This window comes from Aythya fuligula, chromosome 4 (genome assembly GCF_009819795.1).
Source record: "Aythya fuligula isolate bAytFul2 chromosome 4, bAytFul2.pri, whole genome shotgun sequence".
Taxonomy (NCBI): domain Eukaryota; kingdom Metazoa; phylum Chordata; class Aves; order Anseriformes; family Anatidae; genus Aythya; species Aythya fuligula.
In genome coordinates, this window is record NC_045562.1 from 16,196,258 (window position 1) to 16,216,610 (window position 20,353).

Consider the following 20,353-nt stretch of genomic DNA (forward strand, 5'->3'; position numbering starts at 1 on the left):
TGACCATACTGCAAGCCCCAGAATACCCGCTGTTTCTCACAGGGAGATATTTGACACACTCTTTATATCTTCTGATTTTGTTTCCTTTTATTAAAAGATGAGGAAACCTTGAAAACTTGGCCAACTAAGGAGACATAAATAAAAATGACTCAGCATTCGCTTTAGTGCTGTGTCACCTGAGACCTGAAATGTGATTTATTTTTTTTATTTTCTATCATTTTGGAAAAGCCCCTTTCACCATTTTTAACATAGGCATCACTTTTATTCTGGAGTGCATGCAGTTCATGCTATCCCTACGTAGCTCTCAGATGGAAAGTGTCGTGGTGCAGCAGCCCAGGAGCCCACTTCCAGGCTGATGGTTTAACTTCATCATAGGACTGGCAAGTTCTCTTCTGCAGTGCCACAGATGCGGGCAATCCTGTTAAAAATAACCTTCTGAAAAGACATGACCAAGCAAAACACCCAGGTGTATGAAAATTGGAAAATCAGGAAACCTGAGTTCTGTAAGGATGCTGTGAAATAAATGCAGGATTAAGAGCACAAAGCTTAACGCTACAGCCTCAAATACTTACAAAATTACAGAGTTTTTCTCTTTGTCACTTTTGGGCATTGTCTCAGGGCAAAGAGGTCACCCAGCTGCCAGTGTGTCAGTGTGTACCTTCACAACACACTGAGGTTTACATTTCTGTCCAGTGACCCGTCGAGATGGAGAACAAGTCCCCAAGCAGTCTCTTGGCTGGGTTTTCCAAACTAAAAGCTCTTTGCTCTGAATGGGTGATGTGAACAGCTCCCAGAAGGTGTCTTTTGTGGATACGGAAATGGCAAAGGATCTTTAAGAGCAATTAAAAAATATATTTTTTTTTTTTTTATATTGCTCCCTTTTGCTTTGCTAGATGTGTTTTGGGTTGGAAAGTTCACTAAAGGTACAAGATGTTTTGAACCCTTTGATTTCCAAATTCACCTCAGGGAAAGAGAAGTCTAGCAAGCCTGGTAGTTTTATCCCGTGGGAGCGCAGGAAATTATATATCGGCATTGTTGGGCAGGATGAAAATGCAGAAACTCGTGCCTAAAAAATGCAGAAGATCCGGGAAGGAGTTTGGTATGCTGCAGTACATAGAAATGTTCACACTTTGGTAGCAATTTAGGGCTGGCTGTGAGATGGATAAATAAAGCCCCAGCCTACAGGCAGATGTTGGGAGAAGACTTTTAGGTACATCATAGCACATGCATGCTAGTTTTAAATGTCCTTGTATGGTATGACGCAACATACAGCTGCTGTAGCATACACAGAGCGGTTAAACCCTTACTGGGGCCAGCCTGCAGATGGGAGGCTTAACGCGCTACTCCACAACATTTCAGCACAGTGAGGCAGATTAATAACGCACAGAGCCAGGATTACAGAAATTACAGGATTACACCCCAAGTGCCACCAAGGCTTTGTGACAGCGTGAGGGCACCTGCCATGCTCCTCAGGCACCGCGCACAGGGACGAAGCCCTGACAACAGTGCTCGCTATCCCTCGGGGGCCACTGCCCTGGGGCTCCCCCCGGGGCCTCTGGTCATGCGGGCGGCCGCCATGACGGGGCGGGCACCATGACGGGGCGGTGCCATTAGGGGGCGGCGGGCCGGAAGTGCGCAGCGCCGGGGGGGCCGCCATTACGGGGAGCCGAGCAGGCCGCGGCCCCGGCCCCGGCCCCCGGCGGGCAGCGGCGCCGCCATGGAGAGGAGCTTCACCAAGGAGCTGGACCAGTGGATCGACCAGCTCAACGAGTGCCGGCAGCTGAGCGAGAGCCAGGTCCGCAGCCTCTGCGAGGAGGTGAGCGGGGGGCAGGGCTGCAGCGGGGGGTTGGGGAGGAAAGGAGGAGGAGGAGGAGGAGGAGGAGGAGGGAGGGGGCAGCCAAGGCCGAAGGGGCCGAAAATGGGGGCGGGAGGGGCGCTGAGGAGGCGGCCATGAAGCCCCTGACGGCGGGAGGAGGGCTGCGGGCACCTGGCGGGGGACTGGGGGGGCAGCGGAGCCGTGCTGCCGGGCTGGCCGGGCTAACACGGTGCTGGGGGGGAGAGGGACGTGGTTCGGGTTGGGACGGGCTTTGGGCGGGTTGCTGGTGGGGTGCACGCTGTCAGGAGGTGATTTTGCCCGTCAGGAGGCAGGTCACGATGGGTTTAGCTTCAGAAGTTAAATGCCTGTGTGCGAGTGTGCTCCCTCAGGGCTGCAGTCCGTGGCAAAGTTAGGGTTTTCTTTGGGCTTAGGTAACGTGGCAAGACTGAAGAGGTGAAGTGGGCTTCTTCACAATATGGGAGCAAAGATTGTGCTTTCTGTTCGCTTCCTGTCGCAGCAACCAACAGAGACTGCTGCCACGCACCCGGCGGTCCAGAGAACCTCTTTGCTGCCTTTCCCAGGCCAGCTAATAGCTGTCAGGCACAGGAGGTAGAGCAGTGAGTTCAGTGCTCCCTTTAGCATCACGTTGCTTATGGTGAGGTTGGTGTTGTCATGCTATTACTTGTGCATCTTGTTCAGCTTTCTCAGAAGCAAATCATCTTTTCTGATGCTCTTTCTTGGCAATGCGCTTTGCCCAGTGACTGAACACCTTGGTGCCAGCTTTCAGAAGACACAGGTATTTCTTTTTCTCAGGTCTTTCTCAGCAGAAAGGTTCCATGCCGCCACCTGGTAACATGCCAGGGTACCCTTTGGAAAGGCGGGAGCAGTTTGAATGTCACAGGCAGAGAGATGCTGTAGGACTCCAGGCTGTGTCTTCCTGGCAAATGCTTTTGCCAGCAGTCCTGACTTCTAGCTGGCCCTCCCAGCCTCTGTTTCCTTTATCCTGTTCCCTTTTTTCTTTTTTACCCATGCTGGGACTGTCCATTTGCTTTAAAGGCTTTTTCTCTGCTTGCAGAGCTGTGTCAGCTCTGAGGGACTGTGGTGAGGAGGGCTGGTGCTGCAGCAGGGAGCAACAGCAGTTGCGTGAGGAGTAGATGTCTTGAAGAGCGAGCAAGAGCTCGTTGTGGCTGTGCTGTCTCTTGTGTCAAGCCTAGCTAATAAGCCTGAAAGAATTTATTAGTGTGTTCTGTGCCTCGCTCCCAGCTTTGCTGGTTTGGAACTGCACATTTCCCTTCTCAGGTAGCATGGTTGATTAAGGAGCTGTGGCTGCTGTGTTTTCCAAAGCTGGAGGATACTGCTAGCAGACTGGCTGCATGTCAGTGGTCACACAAAAAGCAGGGAGCTTGGCGTGGCACGTTGAGAGTTGCAGGTGAGGGGGTGTCAGCCATCCAAATAGCAGGTAGAAGCCTGAGCCTTTGGGCAGGGTGGGATTTCTTTGATACAGATGCAAGCTATCACAGCACCTGGCTTTTCGGGAAGGATGCTGATAGCTGTTCAAAATAGCTTGGATGTGAAGTAAATGCAGTGGTCATACTTGGCTTGTTCTTAAGCTTTTGAGGACTGGTTGTATGGTTTAGGTGGTAGGGGAAGGGAGCTCTGGGTTTTGTGGTCTTGCTGTTGGTGTGAAGCAGCTCTGCCTGAGAGCTTATTTGGTGCCCCTGAGATAACGATCGGAGAAACCTTTACCAACTTTCTCGCTTTTAAGTACTCCCTTTCACACGACTGATTTCGAAGAGGTTAAACACAGTGGTACCTCTTGCCTTGGGTTTAAATCTGTGAAAGGCTTTGGTAATTTCAAAACAAAACTGAAAGGTTTATGTGAAAGTGGGGGCGGGCTGGGGATGTCCCAGACTTGCTTGTGTGGCTTGTTCCTGGTGTAATTGCTGGCCTAACGGACAGTAATTGAGGAAAAGATTGGAGACAGCCAGGCTCATGGAGGGTATGAAAGTTAGGAAGTTCTTGAAATTTGCACCTGTAAATCCACCTGCCTGATTACGACATAATTTTGGCAACTGATCCATCATATATCCCGTATGCAGATAAGCAAGGTGTCATCTGAAGACAACATGAAAACATTTGTTTGCTGTTCTGCTGCTCTTTAAAGTGAAAGCTAACTAAAATCATTCTGAAACTTTAAATGATGATAGAAGGACAAACAATTATCACCACTGGAGCTTGTAGGCATGAGAAGTGTTCCAGCATGTTGGGGGAATATGGGAATCAGATGTCTTGCATCTCACGCTGCTTAACTTCATCGTGGTAGACTCCTTGCAGAAGAAGGTTGTTAAAAACCCTTTCCAGCTCCTATTAAATAGGCAGTGAAAAATCTGTTGAGCTCTGCCTTGGATGCTTCATCGGGTGCAATGGCAGGTTTGTGTCCGTGCTGCTAGCTTTGAGCTCCTGCCCTTGGGCCCTGGTGGGAGGGTAGCGCTTGCTGAGCTGCCTGTGAACTGGCATGGGTACTGCTGCCCCTTGGAACCTGCACTTTGGGCCCCTAGAGCCAGGCTGAAGGGCCAGGGAGGTGGATTTGCTCTATAGGAAGTACTTCCAAGTTTGGAAACAGTAAGCTTTAAATTCTTTGGATTTAGGGTTCAAGTCAGCAAAGAGGTGAGAGACACCCGACTTACAATGAAATAAAACAGTTTTTCAGTGAAGTAATAAGATGGGGCATAAAGGAAAGCAAGTAAAAGGCTGCTGCTTAAATTAACCACAGGCAAACAACCCTCTCCTTAGCTTCCTTTTTCTTGCATCCTTGGTCTTTGTATGTTCAAGAGGGGGCTGCGGACTCGTTGCAGTGAGCAGATTGGGAGCTTTGTGTTGTGAAGGGGTGGGAGGAGAAGGACTCTGATCACTAACGAAGACTTGTGCTCCTCATCCGGTTGTTGAACGGTGACTGTACACCGGTTCTTCAGGCAGCAGGAGCCAGTTGGTGCTCCGGGGAGCACTGCTGATACTGGCACGTATCTGTGATGTTTCTGCCCTTCGAGATCATTTCACCCAAGAATAATCTCGCTAGAGCGAGCTCGTAGGCTCTTCTGCACTAATTGGTGGAATTAGTGCGAGAGATGAAGCCAAGTAGCATCCTGGCGGCTGTTCAAGCCATCTGAGCATGGCGTTGAGCCATGGCCAGCAGCATTTCATCTCTTCAGCAACGGAGTTCATCCTAGGGTACGCTGGCCCAGATGGCTCCAGGAGTGTGCCTCCCGTTGGTGCTCGCTGTCACTCTTGGGGTGTCCTCTGCTGCCTTGCTGCTGGAGGGCAGCTCCCCCGCTTGGGGAGAATCTGACTGCTTCTCGTGCAGGCCAGCCTCCTGGGGCAAACCCTGCGAGACTCTCCATCCTCAGCACGCCTGTTGACACGGTAGTTTGATCGATCACAGCTGACGAATTTTCGACGTGGAACTCCATAGCTGGTTTCTCTCTTTCTTGAAGTAAGAGCCTCTTAAAAATCAAGCTGAGGTGGTGATGCAGGCGATGAATCTTCCAGAAGGAGCCGAGTCTCTGTGCTCGCGAAGGATCTCACGTGCTGATCGGGTGCCTGGGGTGTCTGTTGTTCTCTAGGGAAAGCCTGAAGCTGAAAATCTGCCTCCTGCTTGGACGTTAATCCCCTCACCGATGGAGTCGGCCTGCACAGCCTCGTAGACAGATCTGAGCAGCCAAGTGCTTGATGTGGATTTGATTGTTCAGTCTCTCACCGAGGGATTAGCCTCCTGGTGATCCTGCTGGTAGTCTCAGAGCCCGCGTAGCATCGCTGCTTTCGGAGCAGTGCATTAAGGGGTTGTGCCCAAGCCCTGAAACTGCTCGGTTTCCTCTTGTGGGGATGGATGATGATGCAGTAACATACGGGGGCTCCCTCTGTGCAGGTTGAGGGTGGGACAGCGTGCAGGCTCGTGTTCCTGCCCCCAGAGTCTGAAGCTGGGCAGGAGTGGGGCTAAGGTGATTGACAGGCGCACTCCTCACAAAAATAATGGACTCTTCAGAGTAATTCTGAGCGTAGACCTTGTAAATGTTGTGCTTAATGGAGGCGTACTTGATAAGAATAGCTAAAAGCTCCTCCTTTTCATTGTGACCTGGGGGGTGTTTTCTGTCCAAAACAAAGGCAACGCGCTTAGGAAGTCGATGTGTTAATCGCCGTTGTCTAAAACAAACGTAGCTAAAATATGACTTTAATAATTACTGAACAGCCATCGGAAGTCAGTAAACAACAGTGGAGCAGGGCAGCTCTCCTCACATCAGCTTCTTCCTTTCCTTGCTTTGTAACGTGCTCTTATTATTTTAAGCCTTTTTGCTGTAGTCTTAGCCCTGCATGGTGAAATGCGCGAGCAGAGCGCGCTGATTAATTGCAGCTTTTCTGGGATGTTTTTAACGATGCTTAAGATTTTAAAGGTCTTGTTCTGCCTTAGACAGTCACGTGAGGACGATCTCATGTGGTCAGCTCAGTTCCCAAGCCTGATTTGAACCATCTCTGCAGCATTAAAATGACAAACTTCATTTTTCATGTGTGTGTACATCCACAGAGTAAGCTAAAACGGGCTAACCAGTAACAGCTGGTAGGCAGCTTAAGGAGCTGCTGCTCTTCAGCTAACAGCTCCTCCTCTGCCCTGAAGGGAAACTTCTAGATGCTCCTAGTAACCAACGTTTCAGGAGTTGTGCTAGCCCACCTTCCTAAAACGCATTTAACGGGAGCCTGTTTGACGCAGTACTGTGCGAGGGGAGCTCTTCTCTGCTCCCTGCGTGCTGCTTTACCTCTGTGTGGTTGGGATGTGTGTGGGTTGAGACACTGGTGAGTGTGCTTTGTGTCTGTGTTGTGACCCGCATCTCGTTCCCAGAAGCCTCAAGGAAGGCTGCTTGCTCTTACGCAGCCAGGAAAGGAGCAGCACGCGTGATATGAAAAGGCAGAAAACCCCTAACACCTTTTGTGGTGAAGTTCACTCCAGTTTGTGGTGAAACCCCGTCTCCTGCTTCATGCAACATATGTCAGAATGCGCTGAGCAAATGTTTTGTCACTGTTTTGCATCCTTCTCTTACGGAGGGTAGAAGCTCTCGGGAGGCATTGAAGGTGCTTTTAAAGACGTGAACAGGGAGAATTCCAGTAGGGCTGCAACACATTAAGCAGTTTCCAGTCCCGGTAGAGCTGCAAGGTAAACTCCAGGGTCAGGGTCACATCCTTCAGGTTACTTTCCATGCAGGTGGCATGCTGGGTGCTGCTAGAGCCCTTGACTGCCTGGGATGTAGTGACTCTTTGTGAATATACACTTTTCTTAGAGGAGGCTAGGCAGCTGGCCGTGAAGAGCAACAGTGTGAGGACAGACGTGCTTGGGGAGCTCGTGGGGGATGTCCTCAGTAATCAGCTCCTTCCTGGTAGCGGCTGGTGGGACCCACATCAGCCTGAGTGCAGGGACCTGAGGAACGGTCTGATCATCGCCTGCAGGTGACTGTTCTGCACGCTCATCCCTCTGCTCCAGATCTGAGGGAGCCTGCCTGCGGGTGCTCCTTGTGCCTCCCTTGTGCCTGGAGCTCTGATCTACATCAGCTGATGAGCCTGGAGGCAGCAAAACAAATGTGGTATTTGGTAACCGTAATAAGGTAATGCAGATCTGCTAATTACAGCCGTGTAATTTAGCCTCAGAACTGCTGGATGCAGGGAAAGAGATGACTAAATCCAGGGATGCCTTCCCTCCATCTGTGGTCATTTTGTTGCCAGCTGGTCGTGGCTGGGGAAGCTGATGGTAGCTCCGTAGGTTTCAATTGCCTCTGAGTTTGCTCTTCCACTTGTGTGTGACCTGCTGTCAGAAAAATTTGTTAAACTGTTGTGCTTGGAAGAGGATGGCAAGCCTGGCAGGCAGAAAGCCCCCTGGGCTAGAGAAGTGCCTCTCGCTTATGCCGTGAGGTTCTGTGCCAGGGTAGCAAAGGTAACTTCAGGAACACTCGCTTTCCTCGGTGGCTTCAGCAAGAAGACATCAGCCCCTCTCAACGGAGATGGAGTTTTTGGGGGCGCTGGGGCACTGCTGCTCGCAGTGTTGTTTCCATGGCACAGACCTGCCTCTGCGAAATCCTGGCCCTGGGACAGCACGCTGGGTTTCTGGGTGTGCAGCGACGGGGGGAAGCATGAGGGATGCCAGAGGAGGAGGGCAGTGAGGAGCAGCTGGCAGTGCTGGCAGAGGAGCTGCGGGAGCCTGCTGCTGTGCTGCCAGCAAAGGCGGCGACGTGCGGGGTTCCAGGCGGCTGCGTGGGACGGAGAGCGATCGGCTGAGCAGCCGGGGTGGTAGCCAGCCTGAGGGGTGGCAGGAGGGAGCCCAAGCATGAGCACATTGTGGTAAGTCAGCTGGCATCTTGAGGACGCCTAGGGGGTCATGATTTTATAACAAGTGCAGGGATAAGATAGCATCTAGCTTTATGTGTGCTTTTGCAAATCAAGTTGCTCAAAAAAAAAATACATAATAGCTGACTGGGTGGTGATCTGCACGGTCTCCTCTGGTATTTCTGCCCAGACAGCAAGATTATTGACTGACCCCTCTTCACGCAGCTCTCACACTGAACCCGTGCTGACAGGATGGGAGCTGGCCAGTGATTCAGCTGTGGTTCTCGAGGTAAAAACTTCTAGGCATTGTGAGGCTGAGCAGCGCTTGACGTTGGCAGTCAGACGAGAGTGCCAAGTGCTGCTGTAGCTCACGTGGTTGAAATGAGCTGATCTGAGCTCTCTTGATGGTGTAGATGGAGAAATCTCTCACAGGACCGGTATGTTTCTAAAAAAAGAGTTGTGTTCAGGGTGCTGTCTGCCTGTGATGCTGATGGAAGTTACTGGAATAACGCTTCATCTTGCTGTGTTCAGAAGACAATTAGTCTTCAGAAACGATTGGAGAGGATTTGTGCATGAACCCTGTCAGTGATGGAAGTCATATGCAGCATGTGCCTTGAAGTTCACACTCCTTAATTTCAGGCTGAGAAAGAAAATGTATTTCTTTGACTTTGTACCTCAGTGTGCCAATAAACAATAAAATCTACATGACCTGGCCTCGAAGGAGCAAAATTGCTCATCTTGCGCAGTGATTTGTAACGTGCCCTTTGTCTTTGCTTACTCAACAAGCTGCTTTTCCGGTGGTCATCTGGAAGGGAGCCACCAGAGGGAAATTGAATTTCCCATGCAAATGCAGTGGAATAACTTCTGCACCTGCCTGTGAAAGAATTTCCTTTGCTTTTGCTCTGTATATTTTATTTTTTTTTCCTTGCTAGGCAAAAGAAATTCTTACAAAAGAATCAAATGTGCAAGAGGTATGCTGCCCGGTCACCGTCTGTGGGGATGTCCATGGCCAATTCCACGATCTTATGGAACTCTTTCGAATCGGTGGGAAGTCGCCAGACACAAATTACCTGTTCATGGGAGACTACGTGGACAGAGGCTACTACTCAGTGGAAACAGTGACTCTCCTAGTAACATTAAAGGTATGGCTGGATAGCGTTTTTTACGGTAACCTTGGACAAACTTGTGGTTTTGGGGAGATGTGGAAGAATTGCTCCCCTCATTGACGTTGCGGTTGGCTAGAATTTGATGGATACCAGTTGAATGTGTTAATGGAAAACGCTTTATGTAACAGAGCTCAGTGCTTACCTGCTGCTCAAAACCTCTTCTTAGTATTTCTTTCCATACTCATCGTCCAATTCTTGTGTTAAAAGTTGGTTGTGTTATTTTTTTGTTGTTCTCAATAGGTGCGTTACCCAAAACGCATTACGATACTGAGGGGAAACCATGAAAGCAGACAAATTACACAGGTGTATGGCTTTTACGATGAATGTCTGCGAAAGTACGGCAATGCCAATGTCTGGAAGTATTTCACAGATCTGTTTGATTATCTCCCACTTACAGCTCTAGTAGATGGCCAGGTAAGCTTTTGTGCCTTGAATAAGGAAAACTGCCCATTTTGTAGTGTGAGGAACAAGTGTGTTTTTGCAGTAGAGAACAAATTTTCTGTATTCCAAGGCAGTTGTGTAGTCATAGTAAAGTCAGGTGTTGGGTAATAGGGAATAAAAAGTTTTGATTTGTTTACTAAAATGTGCTCCTGACTGACAGGACGCCTGCCGTTGCAATCATGAATAAAATAGCTTCACAGAAGGTCCTGTCTGAAGAAAATTATTTGAGATTTCTCTCACATTAGTGCAGCACAGGCTGTGTGGTCTGACCTGTACACAAACGGTCTCAAACAAGCTCTCTTAACATGTGTCCGGAATTATTTTAAAGCCAGTGGATTTACTGTGGATTTGGGGAAGAATTTGGTATGGTAGTAACACAGGTTGATGGAGCAGCAACACCTTGGTACCTGCTGCTGAAGGAATGCAGGTAGGGTTTATCTGAAAGGACTCCCTGAGAGCTGGGAGTCATCTTGTGATGTGCTGTGTGAGTCGAGGTATTGCTATGAGTCAAGCTAGTCTTGAAACTGAAGGCATGTTATCTCTGCAGCTCTGATATTTGTATGCAATGTGCACCCTTTTGGTTTTGTTTCTGTCTGTGGGAATTAAATCTGGTTTCCCTGCTGCGAGGGTGAGGCCACTGTAATTGCAAAAGAATGATAAAGTTAAAACCAGCTATTTCTGAGATGAGGCTTCACAGCATGGATGCACTGAACGGATTATTTCTTTTTTCCTGCCGTAGATATTCTGTCTCCACGGTGGCCTTTCTCCATCCATAGATACACTGGATCATATCAGGGCTCTGGACCGCCTGCAGGAAGTGCCACATGAGGTAACAGGAAAGGAGATCCATTGTAATTTTAGATATGTTTGCTGGAAATGCAAATACGTAGTCATGTGGAAATCCATTTGCACAGTGAGATGCTGTTACACAGCAGATTATTGCCTCCATAAGAGCTAGAGCAGATGAACATTCATTTGGGCAAAACACACCCAAGTCAATATGCTTTGATTGTAGCAGTCTGTAAAAGGAGAGCTGTGGGGTTTTCACAGCTGTTTTTTTACAGAAACACAGATTTTCTCGACTGTCATGCTGACTCAGAGTTGTATTGGCAAGGGAAAGTGCCTGCTGCCTTCAGCCTCGTTGCAGACTTCCTTGGGAACCAACCACTGCCATGTGAAACTGTGTCATGTCACCACCCCTCCTTCCCAGCCAGCTCTTCCTGTGTTGTTTCACCTTGGTTGTTGTTACCCTGTTTCTCTGGGGACCTGACAAAGCTGGAGGGGGCCTGTGGGATATGCTGATGTACAGGAGTCCTGCATGGAGCAGCCAGGGGGTGCCAGCTGGACCAAAGGAACCACCTTCTGAGCTCCTAGGCTTGCAAATAACTGTGTTGTCTGGGTGGTTGGAGCTTGCAAATGGTCTTATTTACTCTCTGATTTTAAAAAAAACCATCATCAATCATCCTGAGATGTGGGTACAGGAGCAAGAACAATGCAGCAAGGTCTGCCTAAGCCTTCAAAAAACCTGAAATAAGCTGTTCAAATTACTCACAGAATTAGGAGGCTGCCTGCTGGGGCTTCTGACTGTAGAGAGCTAAAATTATTGTTTTCTTGTTCCGGGGCTTCCATAGTCTTATGCTGCATATGTGTGCTGAAATCTGACTTTCCTGAGCACCTCCGTGTGTGATCCCTACTACAGAGCTGGGATCAGTGGGTGGGGGACAGCAGCGGGCTTGGGTAAGGACTGGGGAGTTCTTTCTGCCCCACAGCTTCTAAATAGCTCAGCAAGAAAAGCCCCTGAGCTTCATTTGTGCCTGTTAGATGTATTCCGAGGTGCTTCTGAATTTGTAAAGTCCAACAATCAACGGTTCAGGAGAGGAAATGAAATGCTTAGTACCCTGCCAGAAGGGCTGCTGAAGATTTACCATCAATCTCCTGAACAGTTCACAACCTCACATGGGTCATTTCCATTCCTTTAATTTATTGCAAAGTGGCTGGCATTAATGAACCCTTTGTGCGTCCTTGGACACACGTACCTTCTCGTGTGGCCTTTATTACACCACGAGTCAGGAGCGAGTATCAGATGCTCTCTGTGCCTTTGCAGGTCTGAGATGGTAAACGGTGTGCATGGAGGAGGAGGTGGAACGGTTTTCTGGTAGCATGGGTTCCTTTCTCAGCTGTGGGCATGTTCCTGTCTTGTGAGTGAGAGGATGTTGTCTGATTCAGTGAGTGTGATGATGTGAGGTATATCAGATAAGTGTGTGGCTTGTGCAGAGAAGAACACGCAGGCAGTCTTTTTACTGTAAATAAACTATGTTTTACAAGTGTGTTTTTATAACCATCTTGCTAGCGAAAGGAAAGCTAACGAAGAAGCTTATCTCTTTCAAGGGTCCAATGTGTGATCTGTTATGGTCGGATCCAGATGATCGTGGTGGCTGGGGTATATCTCCACGTGGTGCTGGCTACACATTTGGGCAAGACATTTCCGAAACATTTAACCATGCCAATGGTCTTACACTGGTTTCCCGTGCTCATCAACTTGTCATGGAGGTAGGGCAAGCACTTTATGGTAGACGAAGCTAAAAAATGAAGGTAGATGAAAATTCTTATCCATGTTGCGAGATCTGCTGATGGGTTTGCATAAGCTGACATCTGAAGGCTAAGCAGGTAAACACCTAAGAGGGATTTTAATCATGTGAAGGCAACAAGCAATGTAAACCGATGAACTTTGACCTGCTGTGTAAATAGGGGGGTGTTCTCCCTCCCCTTCTGCGAACACATTGCCGAAGAGACCCCGCCATACCCCATTTGTGGAAGCAATAATCTCCTTACACACTGACTGCTCTACTTAGACTGCTGGTATGTTAAACACACTGTCCTGTAACACACAGCACTCAGATATGGCAGGGATTAAGCCCTAATTTTGGCTGTTGATAGGCTATTCCGGTATGTCTTGGTGGAAAAACGCCAGGTGGGTCAGTGGAGCAGGCTTATTTTTAAATCCAGTTCAAGCAGATCCTGGAGGTAGCCGTGTTCCTCGCAGGTGAACCGGCAAATTCTCGTTCGTTGTGAACGAAGCCTGAGGGCTTATCTAAAAATCTCTAGCTTTCCTTCTTGTATGAGCTGTAACTGGAATGCAAAATGAATAAATCCACAAGTGGCACGCAGCTATCTTCTCTCTGAATGGCTGAAACTGTTAAATCCAGGTAAACGCAGCTTGTTCATGCTGAGGAGTGCTTTTTGGAAATGGAATTTTAAGATGAAAGTCAAGTCCGTTGAAAACACATGGAAGGAACAGTGTTTCACAAATGCCTCAAAACGTTTCAGGTGGTAAGAGGAAATTCAGATGGACTGAGGGTGGAGGTTTAACAGAGACCTCTCTTCTCTTTCTCTGGCAGGGTTATAACTGGTGCCATGACCGAAACGTGGTTACCATTTTCAGTGCACCCAATTACTGTTACCGTTGTGGGAACCAGGCTGCTATCATGGAACTAGATGACACTTTAAAATATTCCTTGTGAGTAAACTGTCTTGAGCTGTTCTCTCTTCCTGCCTAACCAGTGTGGACTGTGAGCAAAGTCTGGTCCTTTCCAAAGGGGTTCTTTCATGAAAAGCAAGCTTAAACCACCCTGGTTTTAACAGGATATGCGCTACCTGCAAGAAGGTATTGGGGGGGGGGGGGGGGGGAAGTAGTAAGTTGGGCTCTTAAAAGCTTTTCTCAGGTGCTTCTTTTTCTCTCTTTTCTGGCTCTGAAACTTTGGACCTATGGCTTTTTCTTTTTTTTTTTGTTAGCACTAACCTTTATAAAGGTTGGTGAGATTCTGAATTTGGCTGGCCTCCCATGAAAGCAGCAGCAGGCTGCTGAAGCACTGCTGGCCTGGTGATGTTCACTCTGCAAGCACCATTTCTACTGGTGGCTGAGCTTGCCTCCTGCTGGTCATTTGTTTTAGGACCTCATGTGTCCTTCAGCTTTAGATTTGGGGTGGCGGAAGGTCTGGGACGTCTCATGCAGAAGCCACTGGGAAAATAAAATGATAGCAGCAGGAGGGCGAGTCTTGTGTTTGTGGTATTGAAAACTGCCTTGTGCGGAGGCAGGGAAGTGACCCCTTTTTGTTTTCCACAGCCTTCAGTTTGACCCAGCACCTCGTCGTGGAGAGCCTCATGTTACCCGTCGTACCCCAGACTACTTCCTGTAAACCTCTCCTAACCTTTGTAGAAGGAAATACACCTGGCATTTTAAAAAAGCAACAATATTTACGTGTTTCTGTACGAAATCGGGGTTCGTCTCAATTTACAATCCCTATCATGGACCAAAATGTGCCATACTGAGGATGAAGAGCATTTAGCACAACTTGAGACTGAATTCCTTACAACACTATATATCCTGTACCAATCAGTCCAACAGTCAGTTTGCCTGCTGTATTTGTAGTCTTTTTTTTTTTTTCTGGACTGTTCAGAGAAGAGAAGGTAACTCTAACACTTCCATCTCCTTTTATGCTTATTTGTAAATTTTTAGTTCTAGTGTTTAACTGGCATGAATTAGCGTTTTGGAGTTTTATTTTTAAGGGAAATGCACACTAACTTCTTACCCCCTCCCCCCCACTCTTTATTTTATTGAAAGACGATGGGCCGAACTGGAGAAAGGAAGCAATTCCTGCTTTTGGGAGTACGTTGTCATAACCCGGAATAAAGCGTTCCCTTTTTAGCTCGATTCCCGCTCTGTGTCGCTCCCGTTTCTCTGCCCCCGCTCCGCCTTGCTCGTCACGGAAGCCCTTTGCCACCCGCTCGCTGTACCCGAGCAATAAACTCAGCCCGACCCGTGGTGCTGCGCTCCTGGGGGGCGGGCCAGGGGCGGCGCTGGGCTGAGCTGAGCAGAGCTGAGCCAAGCCATGGCGGCGGCCGCCTACGAGCTGCTGGTGCTGGGAGGTGGCTCGGGAGGGCTGGCCGGGGCTCGCCGAGCCGCAGAGCTGGGTGCCCGCGTCGCCCTGGTGGAGCCACGCCGCCTGGGGGGCACCTGCGTGAGTCGGGGACCGGGGGACCCCTGTGGGGCTGGGGGGAGCTGTCCCACTCACGCCATCCCTCGCACGGGCTAACTTGGGTGGCGGGGAGGATGAGGTGCCCCTGTCAGGGTGACGCCAGCCTCAGGCTTCCCCCTCCCCGAATGTGGGGAAGCGGCAGCGAGCGGTGAGCTCCCGGTGGATCCGCTCGGAGCCGCTACGTTACAGGCGAGCAGCGCGCACCTTCCGTATTCTCCCTCAAGGAAGTGAAGGGCTACGAATAAACCACGAGGCCTCAAGGCTCCGCTCGTGGCTGCGGACAGGAATGCACTGCCCTGCCTGCTGCCCTGCCTGCCTCTGCCTGGCAGGGCACGGAGCCGTGCCGTGTTCGCTACTGGCCCCGGGCAGGTGCTCTCCGGAGCATCACCTCACAGAAATTAGGTGCTGCACTAAGACTCGCTCTTCTTCCCTCGCAGGTCAACGTTGGATGTGTGCCAAAAAAGGTGAGCGGGTGTTTTTGTGGTTGTTTGTAACGTGTTACCTGCCCTGGGTTTGTTGCGGGTCCGGGCACAGCCCCCGGTGCCTGGGGTTTCTCCCTGAGGGAAATGCCAGGAATTGCTGGGGCACAGCTGGCGGGGAGGAGGGCGCGGGGAGGAAGCAGGGCTTGGAAAGTGTTGAGCAACTGGGGCACCCAGACCCGTGTCCTGTGGGCTGGCCCGGGCAGAGGCAAGGCATCAGGAAGCAGGGCACATGTGCAGCTGGGATAAAATCCCGGTGGCATGAAGCCAGCACAGCCAGGGTTTGTCACCCCACATGCAAAGGGCTGCTCGGGAGGCAGTGGGAGCCGCGTTGCCTTCATGCAGAGGTCGGGCGCTTGCTGCGAGAGGCCTCGGGGGCCCCACGGTGTTTGTGGTTTTCCTGAAACCTCGCCAGCCTGCCTGGTGCAACGGGCACGTCCCGGGGCAGGGGCGCTGAGCAGGGCCTGGCTCTGTGCGAGCAGGTGATGTGGAACGCCGCCGTGCATGCAGAGTTCATCCATGACCACCCCGACTACGGCTTCGAGACATCCGGCGTCAGGTTTAACTGGAGGTGAGGTGGCGGTGGCTTCACCCACGGTTACCTGGAGGGGGACAAGGGGCTGGGGCTCGGGGAACGGCTCCCCAAAAGATGGGAGGGGGCTGCCGGCCCCAGCAGGGAAGGCGGGGAGCAGCACGGGTGTCAGCGGGAAGGTGCCTGCCTGCTGTGTAACTCGAGGCTGGTTTATTTTGTGGCTCGTTTGCCACGTACTGAGGGGATAGAGCATTTCAGCTGAGCTCAGTGGCTTTGTTAGCTGGCAGCCATGATGAACTTCCACTTTGTTCCAGAACCATTAAAGAGAAGCGTGATGCTTACGTGAGACGCCTGAACGAGATCTATGAAAATAACTTAAACAAGGTGGGGGCACCTGTATTCCCTGCTGGCCTGGACGCAGTCCCTTCTGTGTGTCTTCTGTATATATCTGCTGCTCGTGCACCAACGGGGCTCCCTGCTGTTCCCCCCACAGGCTCACATTGACATCATCCACGGCTACGGCAAGTTCACCGCCGATCCGGAGCCCACCATCGAGGTCAATGGTAAAAAATACACAGCTCCTCACATCCTCATCGCCACAGGCGGGTTCCCCTCGGTGCCCCCAGACAGCGAGGTTCCCGGTGAGTCCCAGCACGGCCCGGGTGGTGCTGTGAAAGCAAATGATGCAGCTGCGGGGCTGTGGAGAGCCCCTCTGTGGTAAAACTACTACTCTGCTTTGCAGGAGCCAGCTTGGGCATAACCAGTGATGGGTTCTTCGAGCTGGAGGAGCTGCCCAGGTAAGGTGGGGCGTCCCCCGGCCTGCCCGGGGATGGAGCAGGGAGGTGGAACCGGTGCTCGGTGGCTTATTCAGAGCTCCTGCTGGTGGTCACCCAGGGCTTCTTGGCTGTGCTCAGATGTTGCGCAGGCTGCTGTTTCGCAAGGCTTCCGCTGCTGTGGCACCCAAAACGAGCTGCTCAGGACCTCTATCCTTAGTCTGGGCACAGGAGAAGCTGCCAGCCTTTGGATGCACGTGCTTGTTGGGCTCCAAATACACACCTATGGCATCGTTGCTTCTCCGCAGGCGCAGCGTGATTGTTGGCGCGGGGTACATCGCGGTGGAAATCGCGGGGATCCTTTCCACGCTGGGATCCAAGTCCTCCTTGCTGATCCGTCGGGATAAGGTACTACTGCTGGCCAGCCCCACGGTGCCTCCCGTTGTTGCTACAGCCTGGCCAGCTGCAGATCTGTGGTGGGGCAGCCAGGAAGGCTCGGGGCAGAAGGCAGAGCGGAGGCGTGCTGCCGAGCCCATCCCGGCAGCCACAGTGCGTGCAGAGAGTTTCTGCAGCAGTGCATGCCAGGGCACCTGCTTCCCTGAGCCTTGTGCTGAGTCATGGCCTGAAGAAAGAAAGATAATTATGATATTAAAAAAAAAAAAAAGTAAACAAAGGAGAGCTTTGTTATCAAGCGGAAGCATCACTTATCTGTGGCTGAGTGGGGCAAGAGTGCTGGCAGAAGGGGGATGTGGGTGGAGGGGGCTGTGGGGCAGTGCCCCAGCATGCGGTCCATCATCTCAGAGGGCTGCGTGGTCCCTGCCCAGGTCCTGAGGACGTTTGACTCGCTGGTCAGCACAAACTGCACGCAGGAGCTGGAGAACACTGGGGTCGATGTCTGGAAGCACTCACGGGTATGGACGCTTGCTGGGGAAATGCGGGCCAGCAGGGCAGCACCCCAAGTGAGGATGTCTGCTCACCGAACCTGTCAGCACCTTCTCACCATGGCCTCGGGTTGCTTCCGCAGGTCCAGGCTGTCACCAAGTCCCCCAGTGGCTTGCTGGACGTGACGGTGATATCCTCAGCGCCTGGCCACAAGCCAACGATGGAGGTGATCCGGGATGTGGACTGCCTACTATGGGCCGTCGGGCGGGAGCCAAACTCAAAGGACCTGTGCCTGGACCGTGTGGTGAGATGGGAACATGTGTCCTTCCCCTTGGGCATCACCGTCCTTGGGCTGCGTGGGCAGAGCTTCTCGGAGCCATGTGGAACCATGAAAAGCATTGCACGTCTCTGCTGGACTTGGTTCCTCCATCAGGAGACCTTCAGGTTGCTGTGAGGACCACAGGGTCCCAAGTGCCAACACAGATGGTGTTCTTCTGGCAGGGCGTGGAGGTGGATGCTCGGGGCCATGTGGTGGTGGACAAGTTCCAGAACACCTCCAGGAAGGGAGTCTATGCTGTTGGAGATGTCTGCGGCAGAGCCCTCCTCACCCCAGGTGCGTGCTGGTGCCCCCCATCCCCTTGTTCTCCAGCCAGGCCAGGTCTCAGGCTCCCTGTTCCTCTCCACAGTGGCCATCGCGGCTGGGAGGAAGCTGGCGCACCGGCTCTTTGGGGGCCAGCAGGATGCCCATCTGGACTACAGCAACATCCCCACTGTTGTCTTCAGCCACCCACCCATCGGGACTGTGGGCCTCACCGAAGGTAAGGGTGGGATGAGCTGCTGGGAGGCCTGCAGGCATTAAGTCACTTCCAGTGCTTGTGTGGAGAAACAGGCTGGGGAAACCGACGCACGGTGCCTTTTGTTGGCAGATGAAGCCATCTCTGCACATGGGAAGGACAATGTGAAGATCTACACCACGTCCTTCACCCCCTTGTACCATGCAGTCACCCAGAGGAAGGTGAAGTGTGTGATGAAGCTGGTGTGTGCCGGCAAGGAGGAGAAGGTGTGTGGAGGGGGACTTGGGTGTCCTTGCCCAGGGGGATGTGGGGGCCCCTGGTGAGGACCTCACTGCTGGGAACACCACTGGCTGTCCACAGGGTGGGTCACCAGTGGTGGTGGCATGTGTCCTTGCCATGAGCCTGACCTCTTGCTTCTTACTGCAAGGTGGTGGGGCTGCACATGCAAGGCCTGGGCTGCGATGAAATGCTGCAGGGCTTCGCCGTGGCTATCAAAATGGGAGCCACCAAGGCCGACTTTGACAACACGGTTGCCATTCATCCTACTTCAGCAGAGGAGCTGGTGACGATGCGCTGAAACATGGGACTGACTGGTGGCAGCTGAGGCAAAGGAGCCAGCTGCCACCTCTTGGCACTACCTCTTCTGTGCAAGCCAATCACATGAGCAAATGCCATCTCCTTCTCTCAGAAATTCTCCTGGGTAGTAGGGATTTTTTTTTAATGTCTTAAACATTGCCTAAATCTCAGCCAGGTGCTCAGAGAGCAATGCATCAGTAGAATCAGCGTGGTATGATTTAAAGTGGAAAATAAATGTGGTGATGCTGGAAAGCTTCTGCCTTGTGCATAGTAGTTATGGTCCCATGCCCTGCTGAGCTGCACCAGGCAGGAGTAGGCTCTGGGGCATTGTCCCAACCCCAGGGGATAAGGGCAGGGAGCCAGAACCATGTCCATGGGGCACAGAAAGGGGATGATGACCCAAGCCCATAATAGGGAAACATCACACGTGTTGTTGAAAAGGGTGAAATGGAAGACCCTGGAAACCACCGGGCAGTCACACTCACCTCTCCGCCCAATGACACCATGGCGCGGATCCTCCTGGAAGCCATGTGGGAATGTATGGAGGGCAGAGTGGAGATTAGAATCATCTAGGTTGGAAAAGACCTCCAAAAACATCAAGTCCAACCATCAGCCTGACCTACTGAGCCCGGTCCCTTAGTGCCACATCCACATCTCTTAAATCCCTCCAGAGATGGGGACTGTACCACTGCCCTGAGCCAGCCAGCATGGCTTCAGCAAGGACAGTGGTGCCTGACCAGCCTGGTGACCTTCAATCATGGAGTGACCGTGCTTGTGGACATGGGAAGAGCTGCTGGTATCACATACCTGTCCTTCTGCGAGCTCTTTGGCATGGTCCCACCCACCATCCCTGCTCTGGAGAGAGAGACAAATTTAACAGATGGACTATTCAATGGACAAGGAATCAGCAGGATGGCTGCATCCAGAGAGTCACCGTCCATGCCTCAGTGTCACGGTGGAGACCAAGGACGAGCGCTGTCCCTCGGGTGTGCTGGGACCAGTGCTGTTTGTTATCTCTGTTAACAGTGTGGGCAGTGGGACTGAGCACACCTTCTGCAACCTGACAGATAACGCCAGGAAGGGCTACCGGCAGAGGGACGGGGACAGCCCGGTGAAGCCCACCGGGGCCGAGCCCACTGCGCTCAGCTCCCTGCGGGGACCGGCCCCGCGCGGCGCCGCCATTACGCGGCCACAGCCCAGGGCGCCCGCGCGGGGCGGGGCCCCGCGGCCGCCATCTTCCCTCCTCCCTCACGGTGCCCCGGTGCCGGGGAGGACCGGGGGATGGAGCCGGGGCCGTGGCGGCTGTGTGGGGCTGGGGGCTGCTGGGTGGGCTGGCCTGTGCGATACTGGTGCAGTGTTTGGGTAACTGCAGCTGGAGGGAGCCGCGAACTGCGGGCAGAGGGAGCCGGGGATGCCCGGGGCTAACGAAGCGAGAAATACAAAGTGAATAGTCTATGCATTAAAACACAGCATGCAGTAGTCGAGTTATGACATGTGA

General features: G+C 51.8%; 2 protein-coding genes across 2 annotated transcripts; both read left to right on the forward strand.

The window, feature by feature from the left end:
* Positions 1-1,628: 1,628 nt before the first annotated feature.
* On the forward strand, positions 1,629-14,494 carry PPP2CB (protein phosphatase 2 catalytic subunit beta). Its single transcript, XM_032186589.1, has 7 exons — positions 1,629-1,816; positions 9,109-9,318; positions 9,583-9,756; positions 10,523-10,612; positions 12,172-12,333; positions 13,182-13,300; positions 13,907-14,494. The coding sequence occupies exons 1-7, from the start codon at positions 1,718-1,720 to the stop codon at positions 13,977-13,979; spliced, it is 927 nt and encodes a 308-aa protein (XP_032042480.1). The 5' UTR covers positions 1,629-1,717; the 3' UTR covers positions 13,980-14,494.
* Positions 14,495-14,672: 178 nt separating this feature from the next.
* GSR (glutathione-disulfide reductase) lies at positions 14,673-19,464 on the forward strand. Its single transcript, XM_032186717.1, has 13 exons — positions 14,673-14,801; positions 15,257-15,283; positions 15,781-15,869; positions 16,145-16,214; positions 16,324-16,471; positions 16,573-16,627; positions 16,912-17,011; positions 17,428-17,514; positions 17,628-17,789; positions 17,987-18,098; positions 18,172-18,303; positions 18,412-18,545; positions 18,707-19,464. Exons 1-13 carry the CDS (start codon positions 14,673-14,675, stop codon positions 18,854-18,856), a joined length of 1,395 nt encoding a protein of 464 aa, XP_032042608.1. The 3' UTR covers positions 18,857-19,464.
* Positions 19,465-20,353: the final 889 nt, after the last annotated feature.

Excerpts from the sequence above, each read along its gene's own strand:
- PPP2CB (XM_032186589.1), top strand. The coding sequence starts at position 1,718 with ATGGAGAGGAGCTTCACCAAGGAGCTGGACCAGTGGATCGACCAGCTC. Across the intron at positions 9,319-9,582 it reads CTCTCCTAGTAACATTAAAG|GTGCGTTACCCAAAACGCAT; the intron begins GTATGGCTGGAT and ends TGTTCTCAATAG. Across the intron at positions 9,757-10,522 it reads CAGCTCTAGTAGATGGCCAG|ATATTCTGTCTCCACGGTGG; the intron begins GTAAGCTTTTGT and ends TTCCTGCCGTAG.
- GSR (XM_032186717.1), top strand. The coding sequence starts at position 14,673 with ATGGCGGCGGCCGCCTACGAGCTGCTGGTGCTGGGAGGTGGCTCGGGA. Across the intron at positions 16,628-16,911 it reads GAGCTGGAGGAGCTGCCCAG|GCGCAGCGTGATTGTTGGCG; the intron begins GTAAGGTGGGGC and ends GCTTCTCCGCAG. Across the intron at positions 17,790-17,986 it reads ACCTGTGCCTGGACCGTGTG|GGCGTGGAGGTGGATGCTCG; the intron begins GTGAGATGGGAA and ends TTCTTCTGGCAG.